Here is an 18,694-nt window from a genome sequence, read left to right as displayed (position 1 = left end):
CTCCTTGCTGTCCCTAGTCCACCTGGCCGTGCTGCTGCTTGAGTTTCAGCTGTTCTGCCTGCAGCTATGGAATCCTGACCTGTTCACCGGACGTGCTACCTGTCCCAGACCTGCTTTTTTCAACTCTCTGGAGACAGCAGGAGCGGTAGAGATACTCTTAATGATCAGCTATGAAAAGCCAACTGACATTTACTCCTGAGGTGCTGACTTGCTGCACCCTCTACAACTACTGTGATTATCATTATTTGACCATGCTGGTCATTTATGAACATTTGAACATCTTGGCCATGTTGTTATAATCTCCACCCGGCACAGCCAGAAGAGGACTGGCCACCCCTCATAGCCTGGTTCCTCTCTAGGTTTCTTCCTAGGTTTTGGCCTTTCTAGGGAGTTTTTCCTAGCCACCGTGCTTCTACACCTGCATTGCTTGCTGTTTGGGGTTTAGGATGGGTTTCTGTACAGCACTTTTGAGATATCAGCTGATGTAAAAAGGGCTTAATAAATACATTTGATGTCTTGAGAAATTAACTAGTCTTAAAACAGACAAATACTGTCATCAAAAAGTGCAGAATAAAAGTAATTCTCTGGGTTGTAGATATCAAACAACTATACTGAACAAAAATATAAACGCACCATGCAACAATATCAATGATTTTACTGAGTTACAGCTCATTTAAGGAAATCTGTCAATTGAAATAAATTCATTAGGCCCTAATCAATGGATTTCACGACTGGGCAGGGGCGCAGCCATGGGTGGGCATAGGCCTTTATTACCCCCCACAAAAGGCCTTTATTACAGACATGCAAACTCCTCAGTTCCATCAACTGTCCGTGTGACTTGTCTCAGATGATCCCGCAGGTAAAGAAGCCGAATATGGAAGTCCTGGGCTGGCATGGGTTATACGCGGTTTGCGGTTGTGAGGCCGGTTGGATCTACTGCCAAATTCTCTAAAATGACGGAGGGGGCTTATGGTAGAGAAATTAACATTACATTCTCTGGCAACAACTCTGGTGGACATTCCTACAGTCAGCATGCCAATTACACTCTCCCTCAAAACTTGAAATCCCTCAAAATATGTGGCATTGTGTTGTGACAAAACTGCACATTTTAGAGTGGCCTTTAATTGTCCCCAGCACAAGGTGCACCTGTGTAATTATCAAGCTGTTTAATCAGCTTCTTGATATGCCACACCTGTCAGGTGGCTGGATTACCTTGGCAAAGGAGAAATGCTCATTAACAGGGATGTAAACTAATTTGTACCCAACATTTGAGAGAAATATGCTTTTTGTGTGTATGGCACATTTCTGGGATCTTTAATTTCAGCTCATGAATCATGGGACCAACATTTTACATGTTGTGTTTATATTCTTGTTCAGTATTCTTGTTCAGTATAATATGAAAGGAGAATATTAGGTGGTATTTTCCATGCATTTGTTTTTCTAAATATGCTGCCATTTACTTTGGCATGTAATCAAAACATGTTTTCATCAAGATACAGAAGTTTTATTTCATTAAAACATTGATAGAAAATCCACTTACAGTTGTCAGAATGACAGTTCTGACATAATATATAAATTAAGTATCTCTTAAAAATAATGAATTATAGAGTATCGGATGTTAACAATATATCCATTCAACTAAAAGGATAAGAACATGTCAAACGATTTGGATGATCAAATTCTATGATAAATTACAATGCCTTCATTTGTAATGTAAGTCTTAATTACCAGTGAAAGGAAAGAATGCACTTTTTTCTTCCTTGGCAAGTAAAATGTACTCAAGTCAAATGTACACTTAAAAGCAGAGGATTTTGGCATGAAATCATACTCAACGTATGCATTCTGAAATTGGTAGTTTGGCAAAGATCAAGACACTAAAACTTTTAAAACCATTTAAACAAAGTGCTTTACCTTATAAAAGCACAAGTATAACATTTTGATTTAAGAGAAATTAAAAAGCCCATCATATTTTCCTTCATCAACAATCTGTAAACATGCCAGCGTGTAAACATATGTTTTCTATCATTCATACAATACATTCTTTGATAGAGCACACCACTGCATATGTACAGTCAATTCCCTCAAGAAAATCAAAGGCAAAAAGACATTCGCAGAAATCTTTGAGAATTGACCATATCAATTTCTTGATATTAATTCAATAGAGATATTACATAGAGCAATTTGAAAAAAATACATGTACTCCTAAAAATAGAGTATTATACTGCTCTATAACACCCATGAATAGAGCAGGGATCTCCAACCCTGTTTCTGGAGACCTACTGTCCTGTAGGTTCAGTCCAACCTTAATCTAGTGCTCCTGATTATGTTAATTAGTTACAACTGGGGTTTGAGGTGAAAACCTACGGGAGGGTAGCGCTCCAGGAACAGGGTTGAGAGCCCTGGAATAGCGGAATAAAAAAAGAATACATCCATCACTGAATAAAAAAACAGCAGAGGAAATATTTTGCAAGTGTGTGTGCAAGAATGAGAAAGCAATGGCAACATGGTTTTTCAATGGAGTCTAATGTGGAGTCTGTGATTTCCTCAGTAAGCTATACAAAACTGCATTCACTGTCAATTGCGTACACATACACTGATTGTACAAAACAGGAAGAAAACACCTGCTCTTTCCATTACATAGACTGACCAGGTGAATCCAGCTGAAAGCTATGATCCCTTATGGATGTCACTTGTTAAATCCACTTCAATCAGTGGAGGAGGAGGAGACAGGTTAAAGAAGGATTTTTAAGCCTCGAGACAAGGATTGTGTCTGCCATTCAGAGGGTGAATGGGCAAAACAAAAGATTGAAGTGCCTTTGAAAGTGGTATGGTAGTAGGCGTCAGGCGCACCGGTTTATGTCAAGAACTGCAACACTGCTTGGTTTTTCACACTCAAGTTTCCCGTGGTCCACCACTCAAAATACATCCAGCCAACTTGACACAACTGTGGGAAGCATTGGAGTCATGGGCCAGCATCCCTGTGGAACGCTTTCGACACCAGTGTATATACGGTAATGTATATCGAAGTCCAATGTCAATCTCCTCATGATAGAATGTTTATCATAGATTAACAATAATATCTGTATGCTATAATGCATTTGATAAATTGTATATAGATCTGGTTTAAGTATACATACATATTTACGAGACACAAAAAAAACTATTTGTAAACTTCACAGACCAAGAGTGATTTAAGAAGTGACTTTCACTCATCATCCATCCCTTCCACTGTGCAGGAGAGAGGAGCACCAAAGACCTTGCTGTCTGTGATTGTTCTCCATCTTCTCAGACAGTTGTCAGGTCTGGACCTGGATATTAGGTGTTTTATCAGCATTAAACAGAACTACAGCACAAAACTTGGTGCTAGCCCTCAGTTCACTGGCAGTAACTGCCCTTTTAACATCTGCGCCATAGGCCACACACTCCCCTAATCTACTCCATCAAAGCCTTGTGCATTCTCTATGGCGATGTGTAGCTTCTCCCTCAGCTCCTCAAACGACTCATAGGGAGGCAGGTCCAGCCGGTTGAAGCTGAAGACGGTAAAACAGAACCAAATTCAAATGCACATTTGTTGCAGTAACCAGGTAGGACTATTAGCCAAACTGCTGTATTGTTAGTTACTCACCATGTGTGGGCTCTGGGTAGTTTGTCTCGTGTTCCCCACTGCTCAATGGTAAACAGCTGTGGTCCGTTAGACCCTGCGATTTCACAACATAAAACAAGATTAGGAGGTGAGAATCTTATACAAACACCTCAGGTTGCAACTCAGAATCCATGTTTCAAAGTTCATATCAATCTATGTAATGAAATAATGGTTAAAAACATAACCAGAATGTACCCTGTATTATACAAATGAGTCTTAATACAGAGAAGTAGAGAAGAGGACTCACCGTAGAGCTCTGCAAAGCCATTCATTGGGACCCGGGAGGTGCCAGTCACAAACTGCAACAGGCGGATACGCTTCTCTGCATCCATCAGCAGAACAGTCTGAGAATGACAAAATATAATTCAAATAGTTGGAATGAATATTGAGAATTCACCCAAAAACTAAGGCTGCACCAATGTGGAAATTCTGGGCCGATATCAGATATTTAGCGATATCCAACGCGTTCCTGGGAGTTCTGGCTTTCAGGAATGGGCTAATTATAGCTAATAGCTCAAACCATTTGGACGCTAAAGCCAAATTCATAGGAAGACCTTTTCTTCACATTGCCCCACCCACTTAAAAAAAAACGCCACAGACCACAGTCTCCATCATTGTCCTTTGTCTCCACATCAGACAGATAGACATAATATTTTTTTGGACCAATTATCGTCCGATACCGATATGGTCACCGATCAATCCTGCATCCCTAACAAAAACATTCTAGAATCAAGAGGCTTCTGTTCTAGTGGTGGAGTATCATCTTACCTTCCAGAACCACAGGATGACAGGCTGGTTGGGACAGTAGCCATTCTTGTACTTGGTGTTCTCCCTCCAGTCGTTCACATCCACGTCTCCCAGGCCACACATCAGGAGCTAAAGAGAGAGAAAAAAACAAGATAGAACATCACTCAACGATCTGGAAAGACAGGCTCTCAGTCATGCATACATTTCAGAGTGGTAGGAATGACACCCACCTCCAGCTCATTCTCGTCAAATATCTTGATGAGATCCTGGGGTATCAACTCATAGAATCCCTAAGACAAGAGAGAGGAACAAGCAATAAGTCAACCATTTCTTTCAATCTTATCAACTCAATCAAAACACCTCAATAAAACCTAGTGTTTACCTCCTTGAATGCGGTCATCTGCTTCAGTATCCTGTTCACGAACCTCCACTGCATGACAAGACTGACAAAGAAAAGGTTTACTTTGAAATGGAAGCATTCAAAATAATTTCAAATGTATCTAATGATGCAGACATTATGTGGTGGGTGGTGGTTTCACTGTCCATTAGCAAACCCTTCTAAGGCCAAATACGTGACTTTTGGGTCACTAACAGGTAACCAGCTGAACAGCACTACATGGCAGTGTGTATGAGGCGTGTTTCCTCTTTCTACCAGCAGAGGGCTCTGGTGCTTACTGGATGTATTCCTTCTTGTTGTCATCGGTGACGACTATTTCAGATCCTCCTGGCTTCAGCTCATGCTGGTGTGTCTAAAGAGGAGGAAATGTCATGTCAGCATGACTGATACCAGAGTACCACCTAGCATCGACTTTCTCTTCACTCAATAGGCACAAGATAGAACAGAAAATACTTGTGCCAAACAACAAATAGGAAGCAGGTCCCACCTGTCCAAAGAGCTCTTCGTCTATGGTGAACCTCAGATCCAGGTCTATCGGGTCATTCTCCAATATCCACTTCAGGGAGTTGAAGTACTCACTGTCCTGAAATAACAACACACAAACACCATTACCTCTTATGGTGAAACACAGCTGTTTTAGCTGTCTGATTTATCATGTCTCTACTATCTGATTAGGTGATGGGAAGATGTGAGAGTAATCTAGATAGTATTAGGTACCTACCACAGACTCCATGTCCTGTAGAGTAATGGGCTTCTGCAACATCATCTTGTAGAAAGGCCTGATGAAGAAGGCTAGAAAAAAAATAACATGTCAGGATCTGTTCAACACACACCTAATCCTTGTGGCCCAAGCATAGAGCTGTCCTCAGCTCTTAGTTTCTCTACACACACACACACACACACACACACTCGTGTAACACTACGATTATACAAATTAATGATCTTTTACCAAACACAAAGTTCATGAGCGAAATCCCCAGCAGTGAGACTCACCATCCAGCAGCTTGCCATGGTAGACAGCCATGCCTGCCACACGGCCAATGAACTTGAAGTAGGACAGGTGGTCCTCATTGCAGAGGCCTGAGTTGGGGTTGATCTGCAGAGTGTAGTTGTCCCTGACACAGAACAGGCAGAGGAGAAACTTAAAACAGCTCTAAAGTCATCCAAATCCTTCTCTGATCCATTCCAGAACATATCCCATCATTAAAATTACTCATAATGCTGTCAGAGATGTTATTCACTAACAAGCCCCATTGAGGGCATGTTCCATTTTTCCTTGCCTGAAAATGGAATTCTAACACATTCAAATAGACTCACGTGGCAGAATACTCAAACAGCCCATAATAGGGGTTGAACATCTCCTTGGAAATGAGGAAGAACCACTCCCTGGCCACGCCACCGTAATCCAAGCCCTTCTCTCCCTCAAACTCCACCCACAGCCGAGCCTTCAGGAAGTCGGCCCTCTTGATTGACAGGATTCGTCTGTAGGAGTCCTCTAGCACGGCGTTCCGCCTGAGCTTCATCTCAAAGCGGTTGGGGATGTCAGCCTGGAATTGGAGATAGAGCAGGCTGAGTGAGTGGACTTTCTACTGAAGAGCTGAGTTGACATCAGGTCAGGGGATGTAGCTAGACTAAATGTCATAGAATATATTGTGAGGATGATTGAAAGAAAGACAAGATAGGCTTTTACAGTTTGAATGTGCTGTATATCTGGCCTATTTGTGAAATAAAAACAATGCTTACCGGTTTCTTCATCTTCTTCCGGAAGTATTCATACTTCTGTTTATAGTCTCTGGAGTAAGGCACAGCCTAAAATAGACATTGATGGGAGATCCAATGACCGGAAATCAATTATGAACACATGATGAATTACGCGGTTCTATGGACAACCTGGAGAACCTGACTCCAAAAAGAGAATGGGTCATATTGCATTCCTCATAAATTACTCTATCTCTCTAGCTATAGCTTTTTAAATATATAATCTGTACTTACTGGTCCAGTTATGGCTGAATTTTGCAATCTGGGATCATCCCATTGTGTGTTCTTCGTATCTGAAAATACATCAGATTTATTCAGCATTGGTAGTAGGCGTATGCATTTTTCACTATTTTAATACATTTTAATACATGTCATACATACTGTGATCTATGTAGAATATCCTCCCATCACTGTGGACCCTCTCCTCCCAGCCAGGCTAAGATAAGGGATAGCACAAACATTACTCCCACCATTTCCCCCCTTAAAAATCAACCATTCACTCAGCAATTTTCAACTTTAAGAGGCTCATCACATTGGGCTGCTAATTGCCTTCTTAGAATGCTATTATTGGGTATGATATCATTGTAAAGCTTACCGGCATTGGCCCGAGGTCAGTTGGGTCTAGCGAAGGTCTCCTCCTCATGTGCACAGGAATCTTCAATCTGGGGTCTTCCTGTTAACAGCCAGATAAACAGGAAATAAGTCACACAAACAGGAAGGAGCAGTGAGAATGGCAGTATTGTCCAGTGGACATTCTGGCCACGATGATGCGTGACTAGACCCTATAGGTAGGGCCTGGGTGTATTTCTTGATCATGTGACCTGATCAAGAAAAACTACATATATAGTACCAGTCAAAAGTTTGGACACACTTACTCATTCAAGGTTTTTTCTTTATTTGTACTATTTTCTACATTGTAGAGTAATAGTGAAGACATCAAAACTATGAAATAACACATATGGAATCATGTAGTAACCAAAAAAGTGTAAATAAATCAAAATATATTGAATATTTGAGATTCTTCAAAGCAGCCACCCTTTGCCTTGATGACAGCTTTGCACACTCTTGGCATTCTCTCAAACCTGATTCATGAGGTAGTCACCTGGAATGCATTTCAATTAACAGATGTGCCTTGTTAAAAGTTAATTTGTGGAATTTCTTAACTTCTTAATGCGTTTGAGCCAATCAGTTGTGTTGCGACAAGGTTGGGATGGTTACAGAAGATTGCCAAGTAAGGCTAAAGACAATGTCCATATTATGGCAACAGCTCAAATAAGCAAAGAAAAACAACACTCCCTCATTACTTTAAGACACGAAGGTAAAGAACTTTAAAATAACTTTGAAAGTTTCTTCAAGTGCAGTCGGAAAAAAACATCAAGCGCAATGATGAAAATGGCTCTCATGAGGCCCGCCAAAGGAAAGGAAGACCCAGAGTTACCTCTGCTGCAGAGGATAAGGTCATTAGAGTTACCAGCCTCAGAAATTGCAGCACAAATAAATGCTTCAGTGTTCAAGTAACAGACACATCTCATCATCAACTGTTCAGAGGAGACTGCATGAATCAGTCCTTCATGCTCGAATTGCTGCAAAGAAACCACTACTCAAGGACACCAATAACAAGAAGAGACTTGGGCCAAGAAACACGAGCAATGGAAATCTGTCATTTGGTCTGATGAGTCCAAATGTGCGATTTTTGGTTCCAACCTCCGTGTCTTTGTGAGACGCAGAATAGATGAACGGATGAGCTCTGCATGTGTGGTTCCCACCGTGAAGCATGGAGGTGGAGTGATGGTGTGGGGGTGCTTTGCTGGTGACACTGTCAGTGATATATTGAAAATTCAAGGCACACTTAACCAGCATGTTACCACAGCATTCTACAGCGATACGCCATCCCATCTGGTTTGCACTTAGTGGGATCAACATTTGTTTTTCAACAGGACAATGACCCAAAGCACACCTCCAAGCACACCTCCAAAGCACACCTCCATTTGACCAAGAACGAGAGTGATGGAGTGCTGCATCAGATGACCTGGCCTCCACAATCACCTGACCTCAATCCAATTGAGATGGTTTGGGATGAGTTAGACCACAGAGTGAAGGAAATGTAGCCAACAAGTGCTCAGCATATGTGGGAACTCCTTCAAGACTGTTGGAAAAGCATTCCTCATGAAGCTGGTTGAGAGAATGCCAAGAGTGTGCAAAGCTGTCATCATGGCAAAGGGTAGCTACTTTGAAGAATCTCAAATATAAAATATATTTTGAATTGTTTTACACTTTTTTGGTTACTACATGATTCCATGTGTGTTATTTCATAGTTTTGATGTCTTCATAATTACTGTACAATGTAGAAAATAGTACAAATAAAGAAAAACCCTTGAATGAGTAAGTGTATCCAAACTTTTGACTGGTACTCCATGTCCTTTTAAGAATGGCGGTATGCAGGTGCTTGCTCTCTCACCCAGGAAGTGGTCTTAGTGTTGTGGTCGATGAAGAAGGGTTTTCCGTTTGGGGCATTGCGGACCTCCCAGCCCGCCGGCATGAAGCCACACTCCCTCTGTGAGCCGGGGGAGTGCTGGGGGGAGCCCTCAGGAGGGAGCATGGGGGGCTGGTACACAGTGGCGTTCTGGGACAGAAGAGCCTGGGCTGCTGCCTCTGAGGTTATCTGGAACATGGAAGGAGAGATGAAGATTAACACTATTGGTATACTCAATAGGAGGGTGGACTGGATTCTATATCAACATTATCTACAGTGTTTTCGGAAAGTATTCAGACCCCTTGACTTTTTCCACTTTACGTTACAGCCGTAGTCTAAAATTGATAATTGATTAAATTCAAAATTATCCTCAGCAATAGCCCCATAACTACAAAATGAAAACCGAAATACCTTATTTACATAAGTATTCAGACCCTTTGCTATGAGACTCGAAATTGAACTCAGGTGCATCACATTTCCATTGATCATCCTGGAGATGTTTCTACAACTGTATTGGAGTCCACATGTGGTAAATTCAATTGATTGGACATGATTTGAAAAGGCACACACCTGTCTATATAAAAGGTCCCACAGTTGACAGTGCATGTCAAAGCAAAAACCAAGCCATGAGGTCGAAGGAATTGTCTGTAGAGCTCCAAGACAGGATTGTATTGAGGCACAGATCTGGGTAAAGGCACCAAAACATTTCAGCAGATTTGAAGGTCCAAAAGAACACAGTGGCCGACGCCCGGCTGGTGGTGACGCTAGTAATACAGACGGATAAAGGGTTTAAGTCTCCTATAAGTACTTCGCAGGCTCTTGATGTCGGCCGGGTGTAAAAGCCCATTGTAAAGTCTGTTGGGAGGTTAGTCCTGCGGCTACTGATGCGCAGTATGTAATCTGCAGAATAGGGTCTATCGACACCGCTCGCGTGACTCGACTGGGTCTCCATCATTCTTAAATGGAAGATGTCTGTAACAACCAAGACTCTTCCTAGAGCTGGCTGCCCTGCCAAATTGAGCAATCGGGGGAGAAGGGCCTTGATAGTCACTCTGACAGAGCTCTAGAGTCCCTCTGTGGAGATGGGAGAGATAACCATCTCTGCAGCACTCCACCAATCAGGCCTTTATGGTAGAGTGGCCAGACGGAAGCCACTCCTCAGTAAAAGGCACATGACAGCCCGCTTGGAGTTTGCCAGAAGGCACCTAAAGGACTCTCAGACCATGAAAAACATGATTCTCTGGTTTGATGAAACCAAGATTGAATTGTTTGGCCTGAACGTCAAGCATCACACCTGGAGGAAACCTGGCACCATCCCTACGGTGAAGCGTGGTGGCAGTCATGCTGTGGGGATGTGTTTCAGCGGCAAGGACTGGGAAACTAGTCAAGATCGAGGCAAAGATAAACGGAGAAAAGCACAGAGAGATCCATGATGAAAAACTGCTCCAGAGCGCTCAGGACCTCAGACTGGGGTGAAGGTTCACCTTCCAACAACGACCCTAAGCACACAGGCAAGACAACGCAGGGCTTCGGGACAAGTCTCTGAATGTCCTTTAGTGGAACAGGAACTTCAACCCGATCAAACATATTTGGAGACCTGAAAATAGCTGTGCAGCAACGCTCTCCATCCAACCCCACAGAGCTTGAGAGCATCTGCAGAATAATGGGAGAAATTCCCCAAATACAGGTGTGCCAAGCTTGTAGCGTCATACCCAAGAGTACTCGATGCTGTAATCGCTGCCAAAGGTGCTTCAACAAAGTACTGAGTAAGGGTCTGAATACTTATGTAAATGTATTTCCTTATAAAATTAGCAAAAGTTTCTAAAAACCGGTTTTTGCTTTGTCATTATGGGATATTGTGTGTAGAATGATGAGGGGAAAAAAACAATTTAATCATTTTTAGAATAAGGCTGTAACCTACCAAAATGTGGAATGTCAAGGGGTCTAAATACTTTCCAAAGGCACTGGAACTACACAAGTTAAGTAGGTCCTGATTGGCTTTTCACATGACTTTGAATACTTCTTCAGTGCACTGTGGTTTGAGAGAGTGAGAGCAAAAGAAGGAGGAATGCAGCCTACCTGGATGAGTGGCCGTGTCCAAGTGGTTATCCTGCTGTTGTGATTAACGTAGTAGGGTCTGCTCTTACTATCCTGCTTCTCCTCCCAGCCTGGAGGCAGCCCCGCTGAGGTTGCTAACAACTATTGAACAACATAAAGAGAGAGAGGCATCAAACAATCCATACAACAATACCTCAAGTGAATAGAACAATAACTTCCTCTGAATCACTGAGCTACATGCTCAAACCTGACTGCATTCTCACTGTCCTTGCATCATCTCGGAAAACTATGGAAGCCACACTTACATGCTAAATCTGAGCTCAGATGACCCTATCCCACAAATACTGCTGTAATACACGAGTGTTGTGCTTCGGTGTGTGTGTGCGTGTGTGTGTGAGGGCGGAGGGGATTCAGGGAATGCAACACACCACAGGATGAACAGGGTGTTCCTCTACGGTCAGAGTCTGGGCACTGCCTCTGCGACTGGAGTGACTTGAATGACTGGAAGGGCCCTGCAGCTGAAGCGAGCAAGACGACAGAAACCACAGTTATTACCCATACACGTGTTAATAGGCACATATTCTCCAGCTCTAGACAGGCACTAATACCCGTCTTACAGTAAAATATTACAGTCCCTCCAAGATTACGCAATTGCATTTGAAATGTTTTTTTAAATCAACAATATTATGCAAGGACTTGCAACTCCAACCAATCAGCTGTGCACATATACGGTTCAATCAAGCCACACAGATAAAAACTTTGCATATTGCCATGTAAAATGTTAGAATTGACATCGCAAAATCAATATGTTTTGCATATCACAAAAAATCCCAGTGAAATCCTGGAGGGAATGATTATAGCTGTGTTGTTATAACACAAGCTATAACGTGTGTTTCAGTCCCTTCTTGGAACTGTGGAGGACGCATATCCCCAGGAGGCTTTGGGTGTCGGTCGATTAATAACGGGAGCCCGGTCAGCGCTGGCCAGTAAATTATTCACCTGGAGGGAGGTACGTCGGTTGCCGGATGTGGCACCCGAGGCCTGGAGGTGACTGAGCTCATCACAGAAGGAGTGAAACTCCAGGGGGGAGTGGGGTGGAGGGGGGGAGCGCTGGCTGTTGTACAAGGTGGACTCATCCTCTGTCATGATTTCCCAGCTCTGGAGCAGACAGGAAACAAGACAAATTAAGAGTTTACCATCTGTTCTGAAGGATGTCTTAATAGTGTTACGTCACTGTCTTCTTATCTGGCTATAAGCTAAGAAAACAGTTCTGGCCTGCTTGTTCTGGCACGGAGTGACGTTATTACACAAAACTGACATGTGATATGACTTCAGTAGTGCAACTTTATTGTGGGACTTTGAGGAACACCCTGATCCTGAACTTGATCTTGTTAAGGGCCATCCTGACATTTAGTCATTTGCTCGGTTAGCAGCCTCTAAAGAGAGGGGCTAGGACCAGAAAACATGGTCGTAAGATATTGTCCTTATAAACTCAGCAAAAAAAGAAACATCCTCACTGTCAACTGCGTTTATTTTCAGCAAACGTGTAAATATTTGTATGAACATAACAAGATTCAACAATTGAGAAAAACTGAACATGTTCCACAGACATGTGACTAACAGAAATTGAATAATGTGTCCCTGAACAAAGGCGGGGTCAAAATCTAAAGTAACAGTCAGTATCTGGTGTGGCCACCAGCTGCAATAAGAACTGCAGTGCATCTCCCCCTCATGGACTGCACCAGATTTGCCAGTTCGGCATGTGAAACCCCACTCTTCCACCAAGACACATGCAAGTTCCCGGACATATCTGGGGGGAATGGTCCTAGCCCTCACCCTCCGATCCAACAGGTCCCAGACGTGCTCAATGGGATTGAGATCCAGGCTCTTCGCTGGCCATGGCAGAACACGGACATTCCTGTCTTGCACGAGATCATGCACAGAATGAGCAGTATGGCTGGTGGCATTGTCATGCTGGAGGGTCATGTCAGGATGAGCCTACAGGAAGGGTACCACATGAGGGAGGATGTCCTCCCTGTAACGCACAGTGTTGAGATTGCCTGCAATGACAACAAGCTCAGTCCGATGATGCTGTGATACACCGCCCCAGACCATGACGGACCCTCCATCTCCAAATCGATCCCACTCCAGAGTACAGGCCTCAGTGTAACACTCATTCCTTCGACGATTAACACGAATCCGATCATCACCCCTGGTGAGACAAAACCGCGACTCGTCAGTGTAAAGCACCTTTTTCGACAGTCCTGTCTGGTCCAGTGACGATGGGCTTGTGCCCACAGGCGACGTTGTTGCCGGTGATGTCTGGTGAGGACCTGCCTTACAACAGGCATACAAGCCCTCAGTCCAGCCTCTCTCAGCCTATTGCGGACAGTCTGAGCACTGATGGAGTGATTGTGCTTTCCTGGTGTAACTCGGGCAGATGTTGTTGCCATCCTGTACCTGTCCCGCAGGTGTGATGTTTGGATGTACCAATCCTGTGCAGGTGTTGTTACACACGGTCTGCCATTGCGACTGTCCGTCCGGTCTCCCTGTAGCTCTCTCTTAGGCGTCTCACAGTACAGACATTGCAATTTATTGCCCTGGCCACATCTACAGTCCTCATGCCTCTTTGCATTATGCCTAAGGCACGTTCACACAGATGAGCAGGGACCGTGGGCATCTTTCTTTTGGTGTTTTTCAGAGTCAGTACAAAGGTCTCTTTAGTGTCCTAAGTTTTCATAACTGTGACCTTAATTTGTAAGCTGTTAGTGTTTTAACGGCCATTCCACAGGTGCATGTTCATTAATTGTTTGTGGTTCATTGAACAAGCATGGGAAACTGTGTTTAAACACTTTACAATGAAGATCTGTGAAGTTATTGGATTTTTACGAATTATCTTTGAAAGATAGGGTCCTGAAAAAGGGACTTTTCTTTTTTTGCTGAGTTTAGGTCCGGGCCTATATACCTTAGATAGGTTGTATAGTTGGACTGCACACCACGTACAGTTGTTTCATAATCGTACCAGAGACCGCAAAAGGATATAATAGAGTCTCGTCTCCATTTCAATATCAAATTCAGGAGAATAACTGTAATTCCATTTATGAATTTAAAGTGTCATTTAACTTTAATGTGAATTTTTCAATACATTAATTGAACTTCGATTGACTTGAAAGTTACCTCAGGAGACTCGTGTCTGTCGTTGGAGTCCTCTTGGTCGGAGATCTGCCTGCGGGCGGTGAAGGCGTGCTGGGCCTCCATGTGGATGTTCTGCCTTTGCTCTGCCTCCACCTGGCTGTCTCTACACAGGGAAACACACATACATACTCAGAGTCAACTTTTCATCTCTTGAACAACCAGGTGTTAGTGTATTCCAATACTACCATTGTGTTGAAATAGTGCTAGATTAAGTTCAAGCTGTCAAAATAAAGGACATGACAGGAGAACCCCAGACTTACTGTACTATGGGCCTGTGCCACTGTGTCGTCCTGGTTTCGTGGTTGACATAGTAGGTCCTGCCCAGGTTGTCCTGCCTCTCCTCCCAGCCAGGGGGCATTGCAGGCAGCAGGTGGTTGTGCCTGGGACCAGACATGTCCTGGCCCTCTAGAAACTCCCAGCTAGGCTGCACAACAAAAACAACTGTTACACAACACGGCACATGCAGATGTCAACATTGCCCAAATCCTCTACATACGTTTGTTCAAGTCAAACAAGGTCTTGGCCACTACTCAGAAAATTCAGTGGCAATCATAGGGACTTGTAATTTATTGAAGTGTGGCTTCAAATCATTCTAAGGAAGATGTCGGCATATTCATCAAAGGCCATGGACCCATGGTGAGACAAATATAGATTGGCCTTTTGGACATGGTGTTCCTAGCCACTGCTTACATTAAGCATGTTCAAGAATGATGACAGGCTGGTTTTATCAAAACTACATCAGGAGGGAGATGGCAGGCAATCAGCCAGCTTGGCTTGACATTGGTAAAACAAGCCTAGTGTCTTTTCTCCTGGCTCTGAGCACCAATATGCTGTTACATGTATATACTGAAGCACGCCGGCTGAGCAACAGCCAAGGCACGTAGATTAGACACAGTCTAATCAAAGGAGGAGGGGGGTGACTGCGTGGGAATATTCAATATCAGGGGGTCAAGGGGGACAGAGGGCAGGAGGACAGGGGGCAGGTTGGTTGGGTGGGTGGCGGTCTTACATCCATGTCTTCAGTCTGTTCTGCAGCATCCTCTGAGTTGTTTTTGGGTAGGTAGGTCATCTTCAGACGGAGATGACCCTTGACCCTGGATTTGTGACTACATCAAAACAAAAAGTAAACACTTCACAAAAAAAATGACATGGAAAACAGTGCACTTTCTAAATCAGAGTAATGTGAGCCTCTTAGGTATATCAAATACACAATAAATGTCATTCGAACAATTTATCATTGTGACGGACTCAAACATGAAATTGAGCTTTCTCCGAGGTAAAATCAATATGTACCTCATGTAGCTATTTGAGCTTAATTTATACACCTCAGGAAATAAGGTTATTGAATGTTAGGCAAACTCACTGGAATGGAACTCAAGATATTATTCAAATTAATTTATGCAATGCCAAGAGGCTGAATGTGATAAGAATGTCACAAAGTAAATCCATGTTAAACCAGGAAGGATAAGCAGCTTGAATAATCATGAAATAATGCCAACCTTCTCGGGTGAAGTAGAAAATCCTTGAATGTGTATGGCCTTTCAATGTTAGGATTTTCTGTCTGAAAAAATAAATAAAAATAAAAGTATTTAAAAACCAGTTGAAATGCTCTATAAAGATATTTGCTGTATAACATCTACGCATGCAGTAACTGTATAATATATGAACAGTAAACAAGTCCTGTATAGACAGTGGACAGATGTACAATAGGTCTACTGTAAATGCCATCTAAAAGGTAGGAAAAAGTAACAAACATGGAGGACTGCATTTCCATAACTATGGACAACGTTGTGGAACGGACTCTGACATGAGGGGTATGTTTACATGAGTGCGCTTATGAAGAGTTCATGGGTGAAGATAACTATGTAAAGTGTACAGATCTCCAACAAATTATATCTAAAGGAGAACATGGAACACCAAACAGCACAGAATAGCCTACACCTTTAGACGTGGGATTGGAAACATGTTGATTTAGGAGAATTGGTTTCCACATACATTATGCAAGTAAACAATTTCCTTGCACTTGACTCACCGGTATCTGGTGTAATGGCACGTCCACCTGCCCCAGAAAGTCATCACGTGTCTGCGGAAGGATATAAGAGATTGTAATGGGGAGTCATGTACAGTAGTCATTCATGAGTCAGTCCAACAAAAAAGGGAGTGGTTACAATGTATCGGCATGTTTGCCGGCTCGCACGCACGCACACACACACCTACCTACCTCTCAAGTGCAAAAGGTATGAGTCACACACACCTACCTACCTCTCAAGTGCAAAAGGTATGAGTCACAACACACACACACACGACTAGCCAAGATAGATAATCATTTTCCATGATACAGCCACCTTTACAGCACGTGCCATCAGCCCTCATGGATGATTTAGTTGTAAATGTATTCATTGGCACATTATACACATATTTCTATTAGACAAGGTGTTCCAAAAAATGCCACTGCACACAACCCCAAATTGACATCAGAAAATGCTGGGGACCCTATCTGGAAAAATGATATCTAGTTAAAGGGAAACGTCAGGATTCTAGCAATGAAGCCCTTTATCCACTTCCTCAGAGTCAGATGAACTCATGGATAGCATTTGTACGTCTCTGTGTGCATTTTGAATCAATGCAATAGCCACTTTCAATGCAACATAACAAAATAAAATGAATTATGCAAGAATTATTATGCAAAACTAACTACGCAAGAGATTTTGTTGGCAGAGCACATCGGAGTAGGATTTCTATTGCATTGGCAGGCACGACTCAGGCCTGCACTCTACGTGCGCCATAACCAAATCAGAGCTGCAGTAGGCCTATATGCAAATCAACCATTGCCATATACGGATTTGTGCCATTCACTTTGAACTGGACTGTTTTACAGCATGAACGATTATTATGCACTTGTTTTGAGATCAAAGCGAGAGCTACATGTAGCCACGTGTGTACATTTGGTCATATTCTTTGCTAGTTAGTGATTTATTAGCCAATTTATAGCTAATTTGTAGTCAGAAATGTGGGAGTGATTGCATCCTACAAGAACACAAAATGTGAACATTTCTAGCCATCTTTGAAAAGCGAGTTAGGGAAAGAGCTTTTTTTGTGTCCTAAATGGCCAGTGTTGTATTTAAAAAAAGGCTTGAATAAGCTAAGTAGCTAATAGGCAGAGGGTAGGATAATTTGTCTGATTCTCTGTAATAACGGTATGGGGATAATAATATATTTTATTTTGTAAAGTGGTTTCTTGCATCAAACAAAATGTTCAGTCACCTCATCTGAAGGACAAATGGATAAACAGGTTAATGCCAAGCTTGCATGTTTTTTTCAAAAGTCTCAAGGAATGTAGGCCTACATTGAACACTACACATTGGCTGCTTCTGTAGGCTGAATGATAGAACCGCTATTTCCATGTTAAAATGTTATGTGATGCATTTTCTTCAGTTTTTTTTATGGTAGGCCCCTCTGGTAGGGCTAGATTATTATCAAATCGTCACAGTAGCCTACCTGGTCACTATTAAAATAGTAAATTAAAGGGTGTACAACCTCAGTGTTCACAAAGGAAGTTGCACAGAATTTTCACAACATTGAAGTTTGCTCTCAGCAGACCTTAAATTTGCTCAGTGCTGCAAAAATTAGAGGGAACAACGCATTCGGTCACCTGTTATTCATTATCGATAGTCTGATTACTGTAGCTAACCAGCTTGGTCTTGGAAAACAGTGTTTGCCAGCTACTGTACAGTATCTTTACACGACCTTGGAAGGAAAAGCAGGTCATTCTTGCATCAGCCAGGACAACACTCAGATGTGATGCAAAAAACGAGCATGACCTTTGAGCTCTGTTGAACTTCACTGCCTGGGGACTGATCGTCATGATTAGGGAGATTCAATGTTTACATTACGAGACTGTCATTCATCTCATTCTCCTCATTCTCATGCTTGGTGTCTTGTTTATCCTCTGTGTTTGGCCACAACACTGAACTGCTGATCATGATTCTGGGGCTGCTACTCTTTTGCCCTTTAAACAGCCAAATAGGGGTTAAGGTGTATCGACTGATCAGGAGAAATGGTCACTTTATCAGGCTCAGTGAGGTATCAGGGCTCATATCAAGATGGTGCTTAGCCTTGTCAATGTCCAAAAGGCATCTGGTCAGCTCACAAGAAATAGGCAAGGAACACAGAGAGGCAGAGGGAAGAAGAGAGTGGGAAAGACAGAGAGACAGAGAGAAAGTAAGTAAGGAGGGAGGAGATGTACCCACAGTGGAGGCCATGAGGGCTCGCCTCTGACTCCAAAGCTCTCACCGCGTGGCTAATTCTGGCAGCACGCTTTTGTCTACCTTCTCTTCACGCTCCACTGACAGGCTACACATACACCAGCGTTTTGAGTCTAGTTTTCCCTACATCAGAGATAACTCTTACTTTGAGACTAACA

At 42.8% G+C, this 18,694-nt stretch overlaps 1 protein-coding gene across 2 annotated transcripts in view; it reads right to left on the bottom strand.

Annotated features, from left to right (window-relative positions):
• Window positions 1–1,482: 1,482 nt before the first annotated feature.
• Window positions 1,483–18,694, bottom strand: part of LOC110506546 (NEDD4 E3 ubiquitin protein ligase) — a 41,184-nt gene continuing 23,972 nt past the window's right edge. For both annotated transcript variants that reach the window (XM_021586248.3, XM_090222350.1), the window contains 24 exons: window positions 16,304–16,354; window positions 15,771–15,832; window positions 15,281–15,377; window positions 14,532–14,695; window positions 14,254–14,374; window positions 12,076–12,234; window positions 11,505–11,594; window positions 11,098–11,217; window positions 9,004–9,207; window positions 7,141–7,218; window positions 6,927–6,981; window positions 6,780–6,838; window positions 6,531–6,596; window positions 6,105–6,334; window positions 5,781–5,902; window positions 5,509–5,579; window positions 5,275–5,370; window positions 5,066–5,139; window positions 4,773–4,833; window positions 4,621–4,680; window positions 4,412–4,519; window positions 3,891–3,987; window positions 3,626–3,698; window positions 1,483–3,530 (listed from right to left, as the gene is read on the bottom strand). In XM_021586248.3, coding sequence (XP_021441923.3) covers window positions 3,428–3,530; window positions 3,626–3,698; window positions 3,891–3,987; window positions 4,412–4,519; window positions 4,621–4,680; window positions 4,773–4,833; window positions 5,066–5,139; window positions 5,275–5,370; window positions 5,509–5,579; window positions 5,781–5,902; window positions 6,105–6,334; window positions 6,531–6,596; window positions 6,780–6,838; window positions 6,927–6,981; window positions 7,141–7,218; window positions 9,004–9,207; window positions 11,098–11,217; window positions 11,505–11,594; window positions 12,076–12,234; window positions 14,254–14,374; window positions 14,532–14,695; window positions 15,281–15,377; window positions 15,771–15,832; window positions 16,304–16,354 — 2,421 coding nt within the window. In that variant the 3' untranslated portion in view covers window positions 1,483–3,427. The remainder of the gene's footprint in view (window positions 3,531–3,625; window positions 3,699–3,890; window positions 3,988–4,411; window positions 4,520–4,620; window positions 4,681–4,772; window positions 4,834–5,065; window positions 5,140–5,274; window positions 5,371–5,508; window positions 5,580–5,780; window positions 5,903–6,104; window positions 6,335–6,530; window positions 6,597–6,779; window positions 6,839–6,926; window positions 6,982–7,140; window positions 7,219–9,003; window positions 9,208–11,097; window positions 11,218–11,504; window positions 11,595–12,075; window positions 12,235–14,253; window positions 14,375–14,531; window positions 14,696–15,280; window positions 15,378–15,770; window positions 15,833–16,303; window positions 16,355–18,694) is intronic.

Source organism: Oncorhynchus mykiss, chromosome 26, assembly GCF_057628025.1.
Source record: "Oncorhynchus mykiss isolate SJ-2025 chromosome 26, ASM5762802v1, whole genome shotgun sequence".
Classification (NCBI taxonomy): domain Eukaryota; kingdom Metazoa; phylum Chordata; class Actinopteri; order Salmoniformes; family Salmonidae; genus Oncorhynchus; species Oncorhynchus mykiss.
Note: the sequence above shows the minus strand (reverse complement) of the source record. Positions and strands in the feature narration are given on the sequence as shown.